At 40.3% G+C, this 12,034-nt stretch overlaps 2 protein-coding genes across 2 annotated transcripts; one reads left to right on the top strand and one right to left on the bottom strand.

The window, feature by feature from the left end:
• Window positions 1-107: 107 nt before the first annotated feature.
• Window positions 108-1,762, top strand: mrpl14 (mitochondrial ribosomal protein L14). Its single transcript, XM_080868701.1, has 3 exons — window positions 108-192; window positions 389-491; window positions 1,300-1,762. Exons 2-3 carry the CDS (start codon window positions 412-414, stop codon window positions 1,664-1,666), a joined length of 447 nt encoding a protein of 148 aa, XP_080724827.1. The 5' UTR covers window positions 108-192; window positions 389-411; the 3' UTR covers window positions 1,667-1,762.
• A 140-nt stretch (window positions 1,763-1,902) lies between these two features.
• On the bottom strand, window positions 1,903-12,034 carry LOC308388158 (calpain-1 catalytic subunit-like). The gene is made up of 22 exons (XM_080868700.1): window positions 11,870-12,034; window positions 9,868-10,114; window positions 8,109-8,178; window positions 7,903-8,021; window positions 7,687-7,820; window positions 7,412-7,580; window positions 7,231-7,314; window positions 7,045-7,130; window positions 6,044-6,118; window positions 5,390-5,550; window positions 5,100-5,269; window positions 4,990-5,001; window positions 4,626-4,837; window positions 4,495-4,534; window positions 4,324-4,389; window positions 4,082-4,139; window positions 3,857-3,921; window positions 3,679-3,747; window positions 3,524-3,602; window positions 3,060-3,173; window positions 2,898-2,956; window positions 1,903-2,811 (listed from the first exon to the last, which is right to left on the bottom strand). The coding sequence occupies exons 2-22, from the start codon at window positions 10,111-10,113 to the stop codon at window positions 2,785-2,787; spliced, it is 2,115 nt and encodes a 704-aa protein (XP_080724826.1). The 5' UTR covers window position 10,114; window positions 11,870-12,034; the 3' UTR covers window positions 1,903-2,784.

Here is a 12,034-nt window from a genome sequence, read left to right as displayed (position 1 = left end):
ACTGTCTGTACGGAAATGAAATGGTTCGCAGTAATACGTATAAAACTAAATAAATAAAAACATATTTTCTTAAGTGCAATAAGAATTATTTAACAACAACATGATAACGCATATATCTGCTAGGTCGGTTGGTGGTCGCCTGCTGATGACGCCATACTTTTGACATTGGCATGGGGCGTAATTAAAATATAGGTAACGATTAGCGAGACATTTGTTTTAAACTTAAAGCTTCTTTCTATAATTATTATATGTGATATAGTATTTGTTGCAAAGACTATAAAGCAAGAAGTGTTCGGCTCTGTTATAAGCTTTAGTCTGGCTTCCATGTGATTGTTAGCTAATGCCTTTAGCTTACTAGCTGCTAACTACACACTATTTCTCTTTTCAGCGGACATAGTATTTGCTGTAATTATGGCTCTTCCCTGGCTCTCAAGATCCCTTTCTGGGCTACTCATGGAGACGGCGTCCCTAAATTGTCAGAGGAATTTCAGGTAAAATTCTTAGAAATGTTGTATTGTGTCCATTGTTAGACCATCTAAAGAAACCAATTCAGCAAAAATAATCCAGTTGACCAGAAAACGTAGCATTTTTATTGCAGCTTTAAATATATTGCGTAATGTGCGTATGTGACACCGCAGTGCTGTTTTTAAACTCTTATATATTTAAACTGCATTTACTGTAAATCTAAGTTTAAGACGTGGATGGAAACCCGAATAAACTTTTGAATAGTGAATGTCTAAAGTCATTAGTAGTCAAGCTGTAGTGCTGGGTTTTATGAGCTGATTATTTTCAGACATGCGGGAAAAAAGGATGTGAGGTTTGTTTGTTTTTTGTTTTTTATTATTTGAAGGGAAGGTCCTTCCATGTGTGAGTATTTTTCCCTATTCTTCTAAAGTCACATGTAAACAGTTTTCCTGAAATATATGCAAGAGCTGGTCTCATAGGACAGGCTGAACACTTTCATTTTACAGCAGTGACGTGCCCCTCAGCCTCAATGTCCTATTATACAATTGAATTTTCTAATTCAGTTATCCGGTGCAGTTTGTGTCCTAAATTACCCCCATGAGCCAGCCCTGAATCATTTCTTTATTAAGTGCTTATGGAGCAGTATAAGAGGCAACTTGTTCAATTTACAATATCACATGATATTTAGCTTTATATTTTAGTAGAAAAGTGGATTACTTGCATACCTGCTGACTGAGAGATCTAAGTGACTGTCATGGTCAGTGATGCTTGGTAATGAGTAATGAACTTAACTCCTTAAGTTGGACAGGACTAATATACTCTTTGTCTTGTCAGTGTATCTGCTGTTGCTGCAGCCATTCAAAAAATGACAAGAGTACGTGTAGTGGACAACAGTTCTCTTGGAAATACTCCATATCACCGTCCTCCGAGAGTGATCCATGTCTACACCAAGAACGGCGTAGGAAAAGTTGGTGACAGAGTGTTACTTGCCATTAAAGGACAAAAGAAGAAGGCGCTTATCGTTGGACACAAAATGCCTGGAGAGCGGATGGCTCCACGCTTTGATTCTAACAATGTTGTACTCATTGAGGACAATGGGAACCCCACAGGAACAAGGATTAAAGTCCCTGTACCCACACATCTACGTAAACTAGAGGGAGATTACTCTAAAGTATTGGCAATTGCTAATTCATTTGTCTAACTGTGTCAAATATGTGAACATTTTGTGCTCAAGTTGTCTTCAATAAACTTTAAACGAACAGATGTTATTGCAATTGTTTTTGGTTTTTAACTTGGTACTGCAATTAGGTCAAATCTTTATAAACATGTCTTTTTTACAGAAGCATCCCAAAGCTTACAATAAATACAGGCTTTACCTTTAAAGCATAGACACTTCTTGTCCAGTAGCCAAAGAGAATGTGGGGCAAACTTGTGTTGTGGAAACAATGGAAAAACATCATGAGCCTTTGAATATTTATTGATGGCACGAAATACATTCGTAACACATGACTGGCACATTTTACTGGTTGTTCGTACCATGATTTTTTTTTTCTGTGTGTATAAGGCAATCATCAGTATCATGTGATTCCTGTAAAGGTCACTAAAAGTGAACGGATACATTATTAATGTGAGGCAACTTCTCAAGCAGCTTCAACTATAATGCAAGTGCAATTTAGTAAAGAAAAAAACAAAAAAACCTAAGAGGTGAGTGGCTTCAATTCATCAACGTCATGTTAAACAGGTTCAACTCAGTACATATTAAATGTTTCAAGTTTGTCACTGACATCAGATTGGCTCCGTAGTGACACCTACAGGTGTAAGAGTGAAACTGCTGACTCAACACTAAAACTAAAACAAGATTTAAACAAATGAATGCACAATTACTGAGAAACTAAAGCACTTTTAGAAATAGCACAGAAACAGATTCTCAGACAGACTTCAAAGAGTGAAATTGTCAGCAGAGAGTGACATCAAAATTAAAACATGTAAAACCAACTCGCAGTAAACATTGCAGCTAGTGATTTTCTACATGCACATGGCCATGCTCTGTAAATAAAGATGACACATTTATATCATATGGTGACGGCTACATGCTGTAGCTTTGCATAGATCCTAAAATATGTCCAGGATGCACCACGTTGGCTTTGCTGGACTTTGGTTTTCTGTTACACAGCTATTTTGCAACTTTTATTTAAGCTGAGGTGGGATGTGTAAAAGGATCTGAAGGTTTCTAGGGCGAAAGGGTCTTCATAGCTCCAGCTTCACGGCAGTCTGCAGGCACTGTGCCCTTACTCGATACACCTTAACAGAAGGTTCTCTTCAACCACACATGGTCAGATAAAGCCACTAGCAAGGTAACAAATAAAGTTAGACAAACAGAAAAGTTTGACAAAAGGATACTGGATACATTTTCTTTTTAAAACAGCACTCACCTCTGTCAGGGTCATCTCTGCCTCTCCTGATCCTGCCTCGTCAAATTTTCGGAAAGACCCTATTAATTCAAAGTTTTCATCATTTATTGCCACTGCATTAATAATGAAATATGGTGCCACTATGCTGCTTTTATTTCTAATGTGTCTGTCAACATTACTTACTAAACATGGCTTCAAGCTTAACCAAGCAGCATATGAAGCTGTCAAAGTCAATCATCTCATTCTCTGCATACCGGGCCACCAGAATCTGGTGGAGTCGATTATTCAGCTTGAAACCTACATAGAGTTTAAAACGGGTTAGTATTCACTTAGTGGTCAGTGTTACGTCCCTCTGCAGACTACTTTATAGCATAATTAGGTATGCCTTGCTACTGCCAGGTTGGATCTGCTTTTGCCTTCAGAGTTGCTTTAGTTCTTAATAGCACAGAGTCAAAATGCTTGAAACAATTCATCAGAGATTTTGGTCAAAGAACTTCTGCTCACTGGATATTTTTTTCTGTTTCTGACCATTCTCTGTAAACCTCAGAGACGCCATGTGATTGGCTGTTAACCTATACTTGGTTTAACAAGCAGGCAAGCCAGTGTGTAGCTGTGTCAATATGATGCTTTGATATGAAAAATTATACCTGCTGCTTCCACAGCAAGTCGCATCTCATATGAGCTCATGGCCCCTGACTTGTCGAGGTCGAATTGTCTGAAAACGACCTGAGAGAAGGAGACGGTAACATAAATAGAAATACAGACAATCTAAGTATAACGTTCCTGTTTTAATCGCTCTTACCAGCCACTTTCGGATCTTGTTCCAGAGGATCTGAAACTCCACAAGTCCTAAACGAGCACTACCATCTTTCTAGGAAACATTTTGTCAAGGGGCCAAACAAATCACATGCTAAAGGCACAATTTAATGCCTAAAATAGTCAGTTTTGTAAGATTTAGGTGTGATAACACCAGAGGATACATCCATCAGGTTCACCATGGTCCTACAAGACTCCATACTGAAGCCATCGGTCTTCAGGTCTTTGTCTGAAATGACAAAAAAAAAAAAAAAAAGACCTTCTTCAAACCATCTGGCTAAAAAAAGACACACAGTTAAAGGGAATGGGCACTACAGTGGAATCTAATACAGTAATGGGAGATGTATTAGTAATATGTGAATTGCACCCAAAATAAAGAGAACACTCACGCCGGGCGACGACTCTGTTTAGAATAGTCCTCAGCTCATGAATAGAAATCTCCATGTCCTGCAAAACAATGAAGGACAACTAAACTTTGCAACTAAGAGCAACTTTACTGGCTTTGTTCCTATCATGAATACTGCAAACGCAACTATTACCACTACATATGGTGTTTTATCAGATAATTATATAAAAGTAGTATGTAGGTGAAAAGATGCTAAGCAGTAAGAGAGATCTTTTCAAAACCTACCTCTCCTGCAAGTTGAGCAAACATGGCCTTAAAAGAGTCATCAATGTCATCTTCAGTTATTTCTTCCTGTAGGAAAGCAAACCATGGTAGGTACAGGGTGTAAAATCAAAAAGCCATAGCATTCTTGCAATACGTGTAATAATTTAAAATTTCCAACTGATGTATACGTACATCCTCTCCCAAATCGGCAGAGACTTCATCATCCAGCTCTCTGCAACAGACAAACTCTATTGGTACAAGGCCTCCTTTTCCACACATTGTAATGGGTGAAAATAAATAACAAAATACAAGCGTAAACATACTCTGTCTCTGACTGCTTCTCAGTGAACACCCTTAGGACAAAGTCGGCGTCTTTACCGGCCTCAAAGGTGGAGGGAACGATGAGGTACTCTCCTGGAGGCAGACGGAGCCGTGTGCTCACCTCCCGGAGGTTGATGAAGGTTTCCGAGCGAGCACAGGAGGAATGGCTCAAAAAGAAATTCTTCTTCAAATGGACATTTTGGCAGCCTCTGTACTAAAGGCAGCAGCAAGCAGAACACTGGTTCAAATACATATGCAGGCTTTTAGCTCCATTTACTGTAATCACAGACACACATGGTTCACATTACACTAAGAGTAATGGTAATGAATTTTTTTTAAAAAGTAGTAAAGTGATGCTCTGCTTACCTCTTCTGGAATCTGCAAAAACAGGGGAAAGAGTTTAAGGAATGAGCATGAGGATCCTTTTAAACATACAAACAAGGCAAAGGGACAATACAGATTTTCTCTGTTCGCACCTCATACAGAGCAAAGCCAATGGTGTGCATGTCTTGACCTTGACGTCGATATCTGCGCCGGTCTTTCTGCATGAGGGCTACTAAAAAACTGCACGCCACCTCATCGTCCTCTGGGTCGTCGTCCTCCTCCAGCAGCGTGATCTTATACTGAGGGTTGATCCAAAACGTGTCTGCACAGACGGGACATTTATGTTAGCCTGCTTCATGGTCCAACAGTCACTCACCTGCGGAAACTGTGTACACTTGATTGTAAAAGTCATGTTTGTGGGGTATACACAGTTAGGACTCACTGGGATGGTTCCTGCAGCCCCCGGCGGTGCTCCCTCTCCTCCACGTGCCGTAGAACTTGATGGTGTTCCAGTGGCTCAGGCTGTCGTCACTCAGAGCATCTGGAGTCAAGTTGCAGATCTCTAGTCGAGAAAACTGCCTGATGAAATCACTGAAGGACATCCTGGAAGATGTAGTTGTAGCTTTCCTTAAACAGCTAGTTCAACACTGTGCTTTTTCACTCACTATAAGAGTTTGATGATCAAATTTGCAGCACTCTCATATCTGTGTGTTAATGATAAACCTGAAGCTGGGAAACAGTAAGCCTAGCACTATAATAGATCAGAAGGAAATAATTAACAGCACATTATACTCGTAATTACAGCTGTACAAACAAACCAGCTGGGTTTTTTTTACAAGATAACACTCCAGCAGCAAGTCACTGCTTTTAAGTTGTTTTTGGATGGAATAAAATCACATTTATATCTTTACAAAATGGATTTAAAGGCAAAGATTTTCTATCTATGGTCAGAGTCAGTTTAGTGTTTACTCTTAAACTTTGATTGTTTATGCTGAGTTTTTGCTAAAAGCCTTGTTGTAGCTTATTGTTAAGACAAAGACACAATATTCTCATCCAGGCAAAAATATCTGTCTGTTTCTTTAAAATCATCTAGTACCAAAACTCGCCATCTTCCATCTGCAGATGCAAGTCTTCTCGTTCAGAAGGGTCGATCTGATCCCATTCAGGAGAACTACAAATGACAAGAAAAGCAGGCGAGAACAATTAGTGAAGATGGTGCACTGTATTTGACCCTTCCTGATTTGTTATTTCTTTTAAATATCTGTCATGTTGACATGTTTCAGATCAAACTAAGTTAAAACAAAATGCCATTTTCAAATCATGATTTCGTCCATTAAAAGAAAAAATGCTGCCTGGTCCTTTGTGAAAAATTGCCCTCCTTGTTAAATCGTGAATTAATTGTGATTATCCACTTTTTTTGGAAAGCTGAGTTCAATTTCATTAGCCACACACCGGCCTGTTTGCTGCCAAACCTGCTGAATCTAGAGACCAAATAGACTCGCTGTAAATGATAGAACCATGAATTCTGCTCTAACTGAGAATGTGTGGCCATCAGTTCATGCTCTAAAAATCAAGCATACTTGGATTATGCACCAGGACAGCAATCTGAAACACCTCTGAATGGCTAACAGAAAACAAAGTGGAGTGGCCTATTCAATGTCTGGACTTTGAATCAGAGTGAGATGCTTTGGCATGACCTTAAACAGGCTGTTTATGCTCAAAAACACTCCAACGTGCCTGAATTAAAGCAGTCATGCAAAGTAGAGTGGGCCAAAATCCTTCGCAGTAATGTGAAAGACTCATTGCCAGTTATCCCAAAGGCCTGATTGTAATTATTGCTGCCAAGGTCAGCACAACCAGTTACAGTTTAAGGGGCAATTACCTTTTTACACAAGGTCAGGTAAGTTTGAATGACAAAGTTTCAGTTTCCATAAATGAAATCATAATTTAAAACTGGATTTTGTATTTTCTCAGATTATCTTTGTCTAATACAACAAAGTGTTTGATCCAAAACATGTAAGTGTAATAAATATACAAAGAACTAAGAAATCAAGATTATTATCATTATTAATATTACTCATATTTGAACACACTCACTTGTCACTCCATGCACCAGTCCACTCCACCTGGCCCCAAGGGTTACGTATTCGGATGAGGCGTTCGGTGTTGCCATGGAAATTAACCTACATAACAGCAGAATGACAGAAAAATTAAAACCACAACTTTCACGGTCAGGCAGAGACTAAAAACGATGCCCAATCCAGCAAACAACAGCAAACAGACCTCCTTCAGCCCAGTGACTGAGTAGGCGTGGCCTTTCACAAGCTTCTTGAATGTAACAGCCTCCATGTCAAAGGCACTGGTGATCTGTATTTATATAAAACATGATTAGTGCATCTCAGTATGAGCCTTTTAGCATGGAAAGAAACAGGGGTGCTTTTAATAAAATGTGTTCAGCACTTACATCGATGGAGCAGCCCAGCAGGGAGCCTCTCTCCAGCGCTTTGCCAATTATCCTGTAGAGATCTCTTGGAGCTCGGCGGAGCTCATACATCTCAGACACACCACCAGTGAAGTCCTCAAACCCTTCAGTGGTGCTCCCTCCAGACAAAGCCTCATAGGAGCCATTCAGCCTGATAGCACATCAAGAACACACTTCACATTGATTGCCGTACACAACAGCTCTTCAGATTATGGCTTGCTGTTAAATGCTAAGCGATGTAGCGGGCAGACACCTACTTAGCATAAGCTTTCTCCAGGAGTGCACTCCAGAATTCATTACCCTCAGCTGAATGGACAAACATTAGCTCCCCATCCTTTACTGGCAACCTGTCATCAATCACGACATCTACCCATTCGCCAAACTGCCAGAACTGCAACACAGAGCAATAATCAAGAACTCCATCCAAATGAAGTGCTTGCAAAGAGAGTTTGTAGAAGATGATGTGAAATTACCTGAAAGTGGAAGATTCCTGCATAGTCGTCTTGGAAGGACTGACCGTGTGGGACAACCCGATGAAGAAGCTTCTCATTCAGCGTGAGAGAAGCAATGGCTGCTAAGAGCCAGCAGTCACCTGCAATTTAAAAAAAAAACAAAAAAAGCTTTAGGAACCTCCATCCATCTGTGGCGTCCTGGTTTTCATTCAGCATTAATGACTCACCCAGTGCTCCCTGACAGATGTCTGTTCTGGTTGCACCACCAACGATGAACTGAGGGTCTTGTGTTAGTTCCTATGGAGAAAAAAAGAAAATAAGTTGTTCTGAGAAATATTTTTGGAAATCAAAAATCAAACAGTCAAAGATTTGAACATTTTTTAATCTACAGTCATTGTATAAAGAAAGCACACCCTCTTTAAATTCTGAGGTTTTTATGTATTGGGACATAATAAAAACAATACAGCCTTTAGCATGTCTGAGAACAACACAGAAGTTGACTGTGGAAAACCCTTACTGCTTCACTGAAGCAAGTGTGTTAAAGATAATGCTAAGCAAGAAAGATACAGGTGCTGTTTGTCAATCTGGGAAGTGTTAGAAGGCCATTTCCAAATGAAATGTAGGGCATCATTCAACAGTGAGAAATATTACTCTCAAGTGGCAAACATTCAAGGCAGTCACCAATCTTCCCAGGAGAGGAAATCTCGCCAAATTCACCCCAATGTCAAATCATGCTAGTTAAACTGCAAAAACAAAAAACCCCAAGAGCTACAAACTCTACTGACCTCAGTTAGCATGTAAAATGTTAACATTCATAACAGCACAATTGGCAAAAGACTGAAAAAGTGTGGCTTATTTGGAAGGGTGGCCAGAGGAAAATCTCTTCTCCGAAAAAACAAAACAAAGGACGTGTCAGCATGGCTTAAAATTGCAAAGTTGCATTTGAACAAATCACAAAACTTTGAAACAATATTCTTTGGACAGATGAGACCAAAGGGGAGATGTTTGGTCTTGATGCACAAACCCAAACACAGCATATCGGCACAAACACTTTGTAGCAACTGTCAAGCACGGTGGTGGAGGAGTGATGATTTGGGTTTGTTTTGCAGCTGCGGGACATGAAGCTATCTGTCTGACTGTTAATGCCTGGCCCAAACTGGATCCAGCAACAGGACAATGATCCCAAGCACAGCAGCAAACGTCCAGACCTCAACCTGACTAAAATGCTGTGGTCGGTCCTTAAAAAGCTGTGCATAAACAAATACCAGCAATGAACTGAAGCACTGCCATAAAGGAAAGTGGGACAAAATTCCTCCTCAGTGATATGAAACTAATAAAGTCATAAAGAAAGCAAAATGTTATTGCTCCTAAAGGTGGCACTACAAGCTAATGAATCATGGGCAGTGCTTAGTTTTTCAAACACTGTTTCTCCGTAACGGCGTCATCTTTACTGAAGAATAACATTGTGTAACGCATTGCGTGTTGCTGTTCATGTGAGGATGTATTTATTTAATTCCAAGAACTGGAGAGGACTAGATAATGTTTATGTCCTGATATGTAAAACCTTAGAAAAGAGGGTGTGTTTTCTCGTTATCATGACTATAATGTTTGACGCATCATATCATTTATGTGCCAACTTCCTGCACTGTAAACAAATGTCCCGGGGAGGGAGCGGTCAGAGAATGTGTTACATGCCAACAGCTGCTGTGGTCAGAGAAGTCCCTGTCTCTACTTGTCTTATTCTGTCTGAGCTGGCAGACATGAAATGAGAAACTGCCATCGATATGTTTGCTGGCAGGTCCAGTCATGTCCAGCGACAGACAAAACAGCACACAAGTTGTGAAATATCATATGAGATGGGCCAAAAGCAATAAACTTTTAATTGTCTTTATATAAATGTCTGCAAAATAAATGTTATTTTTAAATTTCAGACTCTCATATAAGACTACAGACTACGGTGCCTGTGCATCCTCTCGGTTAGCTCACCGTGGGCCTCATCCACTCCACATCCTTTGTTTTAGAGGAATAGGGGGCAAGTTCCTTAAAGCCCAGAGATGGAGGCTCGGCAGGGAAATAGGGGTCTTCAAACAGGCAGCCTGACTCCAGACATTCCTGCTTCAGTGCCTCGTAATCCTGGCCCGCAAAGTGCACAGCTTGGTCCTTGGAACCCATCCCTTCCGCCCGGAGCCTGTTGGCATATATGCTTGCAGATATCCCTCCAACTGAATACATGCTGGTGCAAGATAAAAATACAGAGTTGGTGGTTGGGTATGCACGGTGTCATCTATAAATAGCAGCAAGCTAATCTGTGACACACTCATGTCTAAGAGTTATAATACAGCAATCAAAACCTGCATTCAGCTAGCTGGGAACCCTTTGTGACGCAGAAATTCAGCATTATGATGTTAGCTTGCATCTAGCATAAAAGTGAAGGCTGTAGGCTCTGAGAACACTGAGGTCTGTCAAGTCATTTATTATTATTATTATTATTGTCCCTTATAGGTAATGTAAACAACTTAAAAAATAGGCATTTCAAATTTTTTTTTTACATTTCATATGCAAAAAAATAACAATTCCTTCACTTAATAAAATGCATTTTTTCAAAATTTTTCAAAATGTTTAAGAATTGTTTTTCTGAGTGTAGTGAGGTGCAAAGTGACCAGATTTATGACCTCAGTATTTCCTCATTCCAGGTTACGGCCCCACAGAAAGCAAATCCTGCGAGTTTCCCTGGTAAAATCTGTCATAACTCAGTTTTTTCATTCTTAGTTTAGCTCCAAGTTCATTTTGTATTATCATGAAAACCAAATGATAAGTGATGGCATTAACAAAGAATAGTGACTATGGGTAACTGTGTTATAAGAATCACCACCCTGAACCCAGAGCAGCAAAAGAAGAAATGTGATACCTTGTCTGTATTTGCAAGCTGAGAGGGGGAATCAGACAAAAACAGAGAGAAAGGTCATTCACATAAGCTGCTTTTTTTTCTTCTTAAATCAGATACACAATACAAGGGAAATGCAGAGTTTAAAATTGATTGGGGGGGAGGGGGTGTCTTATTTTCCAGGCTATATTCAAATCTTCAAGGAAAAGAAAAAAACCTATGCAAGGAAATCATGAGTTCAAAAGACGTAAACTTCCCTTAGACTTGAATTTGGTACCTCATGAATCAGTGCTGACTAGATCCTTTGGCTCTCTACTTGCCTCAAAAGGAATCCAAATGAGCCAAGTTAGGTAAATAATCTGGGCGCTGAAAGTTGGAAGGGTAAACTGGGCTGGAGCTGCAGTGGTGAGGGGGCCAGGACATTCGTGAGAAAAATGGTTAGGTTGGAGAATGAGCTGGTGTGCAAAAACAGGCTATGCTTTTGGTAAAAACAACCCGCAGATAGGAACATTGTTTAAAGGGCCATCGTGCCCCCGCTCTGAGGCCCCACTCCCCATTGAGCTGCGGGAATTCCTCTCTGCTCTTTCAAAGACTGCTGATCACAAGGATCTTTTTATTTCCTCCAAATAAAGTAATCAATAGGACTTCAGCAGCACCCTAACAAAAAACAACAGTCTGTCAATAAAAAAATAAAAACAAAAAACAGAGGAGCAGTATTAGTGTCTGAGTAATGCACGTTTGCTCCTTCAGTTCATTTGTGATTTCACAGGCCCCAGACTTAAAAGTGACATTATGTCATTACACAAATGGTTTAGAGCACCTGTTCAGAAGTGTGCTGCAGGCCTGTCTTTACGCGCACCCGCTTTAAAGATTTCTGGTAACAGCAGAGCACATTCACACTCTCATTTAACCCTGGATAACGCAGCTGAATTAAATCTGTGATCTCAGAATTAGACGGCTGTTATTTGTCTTGACTCTTGCGAGAGATAAAGCATGCATTAAATCAAATCAAACAAACCGCACTGTGGCCTGCACTTCACAAGGCACCGTTAACTTCAAGCTCTCCAAATAACAAAGAAATAAAACGCACAAAACGACACTCACCGCCGCTTTCACGCTAATTTCCAGCTCCTTGCAAATGAACTGGATACAGTAGTAAACTGTATAAATCTGGTGGAGACACTGGTTCCGTTGGATCGCAGGTCCAGGCCAAGGTCCAACCCCTCTGCACCGTCCACACTGCTGCACCGCCCACGCCCCTACAGGAGG

Source organism: Rhamphochromis sp. 'chilingali', assembly GCF_963969265.1.
Source record: "Rhamphochromis sp. 'chilingali' genome assembly, chromosome: 20".
In the NCBI taxonomy this organism is placed as follows: Eukaryota; Metazoa; Chordata; class Actinopteri; order Cichliformes; family Cichlidae; genus Rhamphochromis; species Rhamphochromis sp. 'chilingali'.
The sequence above is the reverse complement of the archived record's forward strand: the minus strand, read 5'-3'. Positions and strand labels throughout refer to the sequence as shown.

Coding starts and splice junctions, on each gene's coding strand:
- mrpl14 (XM_080868701.1), top strand. CDS start 412: ATGGCTCTTCCCTGGCTCTCAAGATCCCTTTCTGGGCTACTCATGGAG. Junction 492..1,299: donor AATTGTCAGAGGAATTTCAG/GTAAAATTCTTA, acceptor TTGTCTTGTCAG/TGTATCTGCTGTTGCTGCAG.
- LOC308388158 (XM_080868700.1), bottom strand. CDS start 10,113: ATGTATTCAGTTGGAGGGATATCTGCAAGCATATATGCCAACAGGCTC. Junction 3,603..3,678: donor ACAAGATCCGAAAGTGGCTG/GTAAGAGCGATT, acceptor TCCTTCTCTCAG/GTCGTTTTCAGACAATTCGA. Junction 2,957..3,059: donor TAAGCTTGAAGCCATGTTTA/GTAAGTAATGTT, acceptor TTGAATTAATAG/GGTCTTTCCGAAAATTTGAC.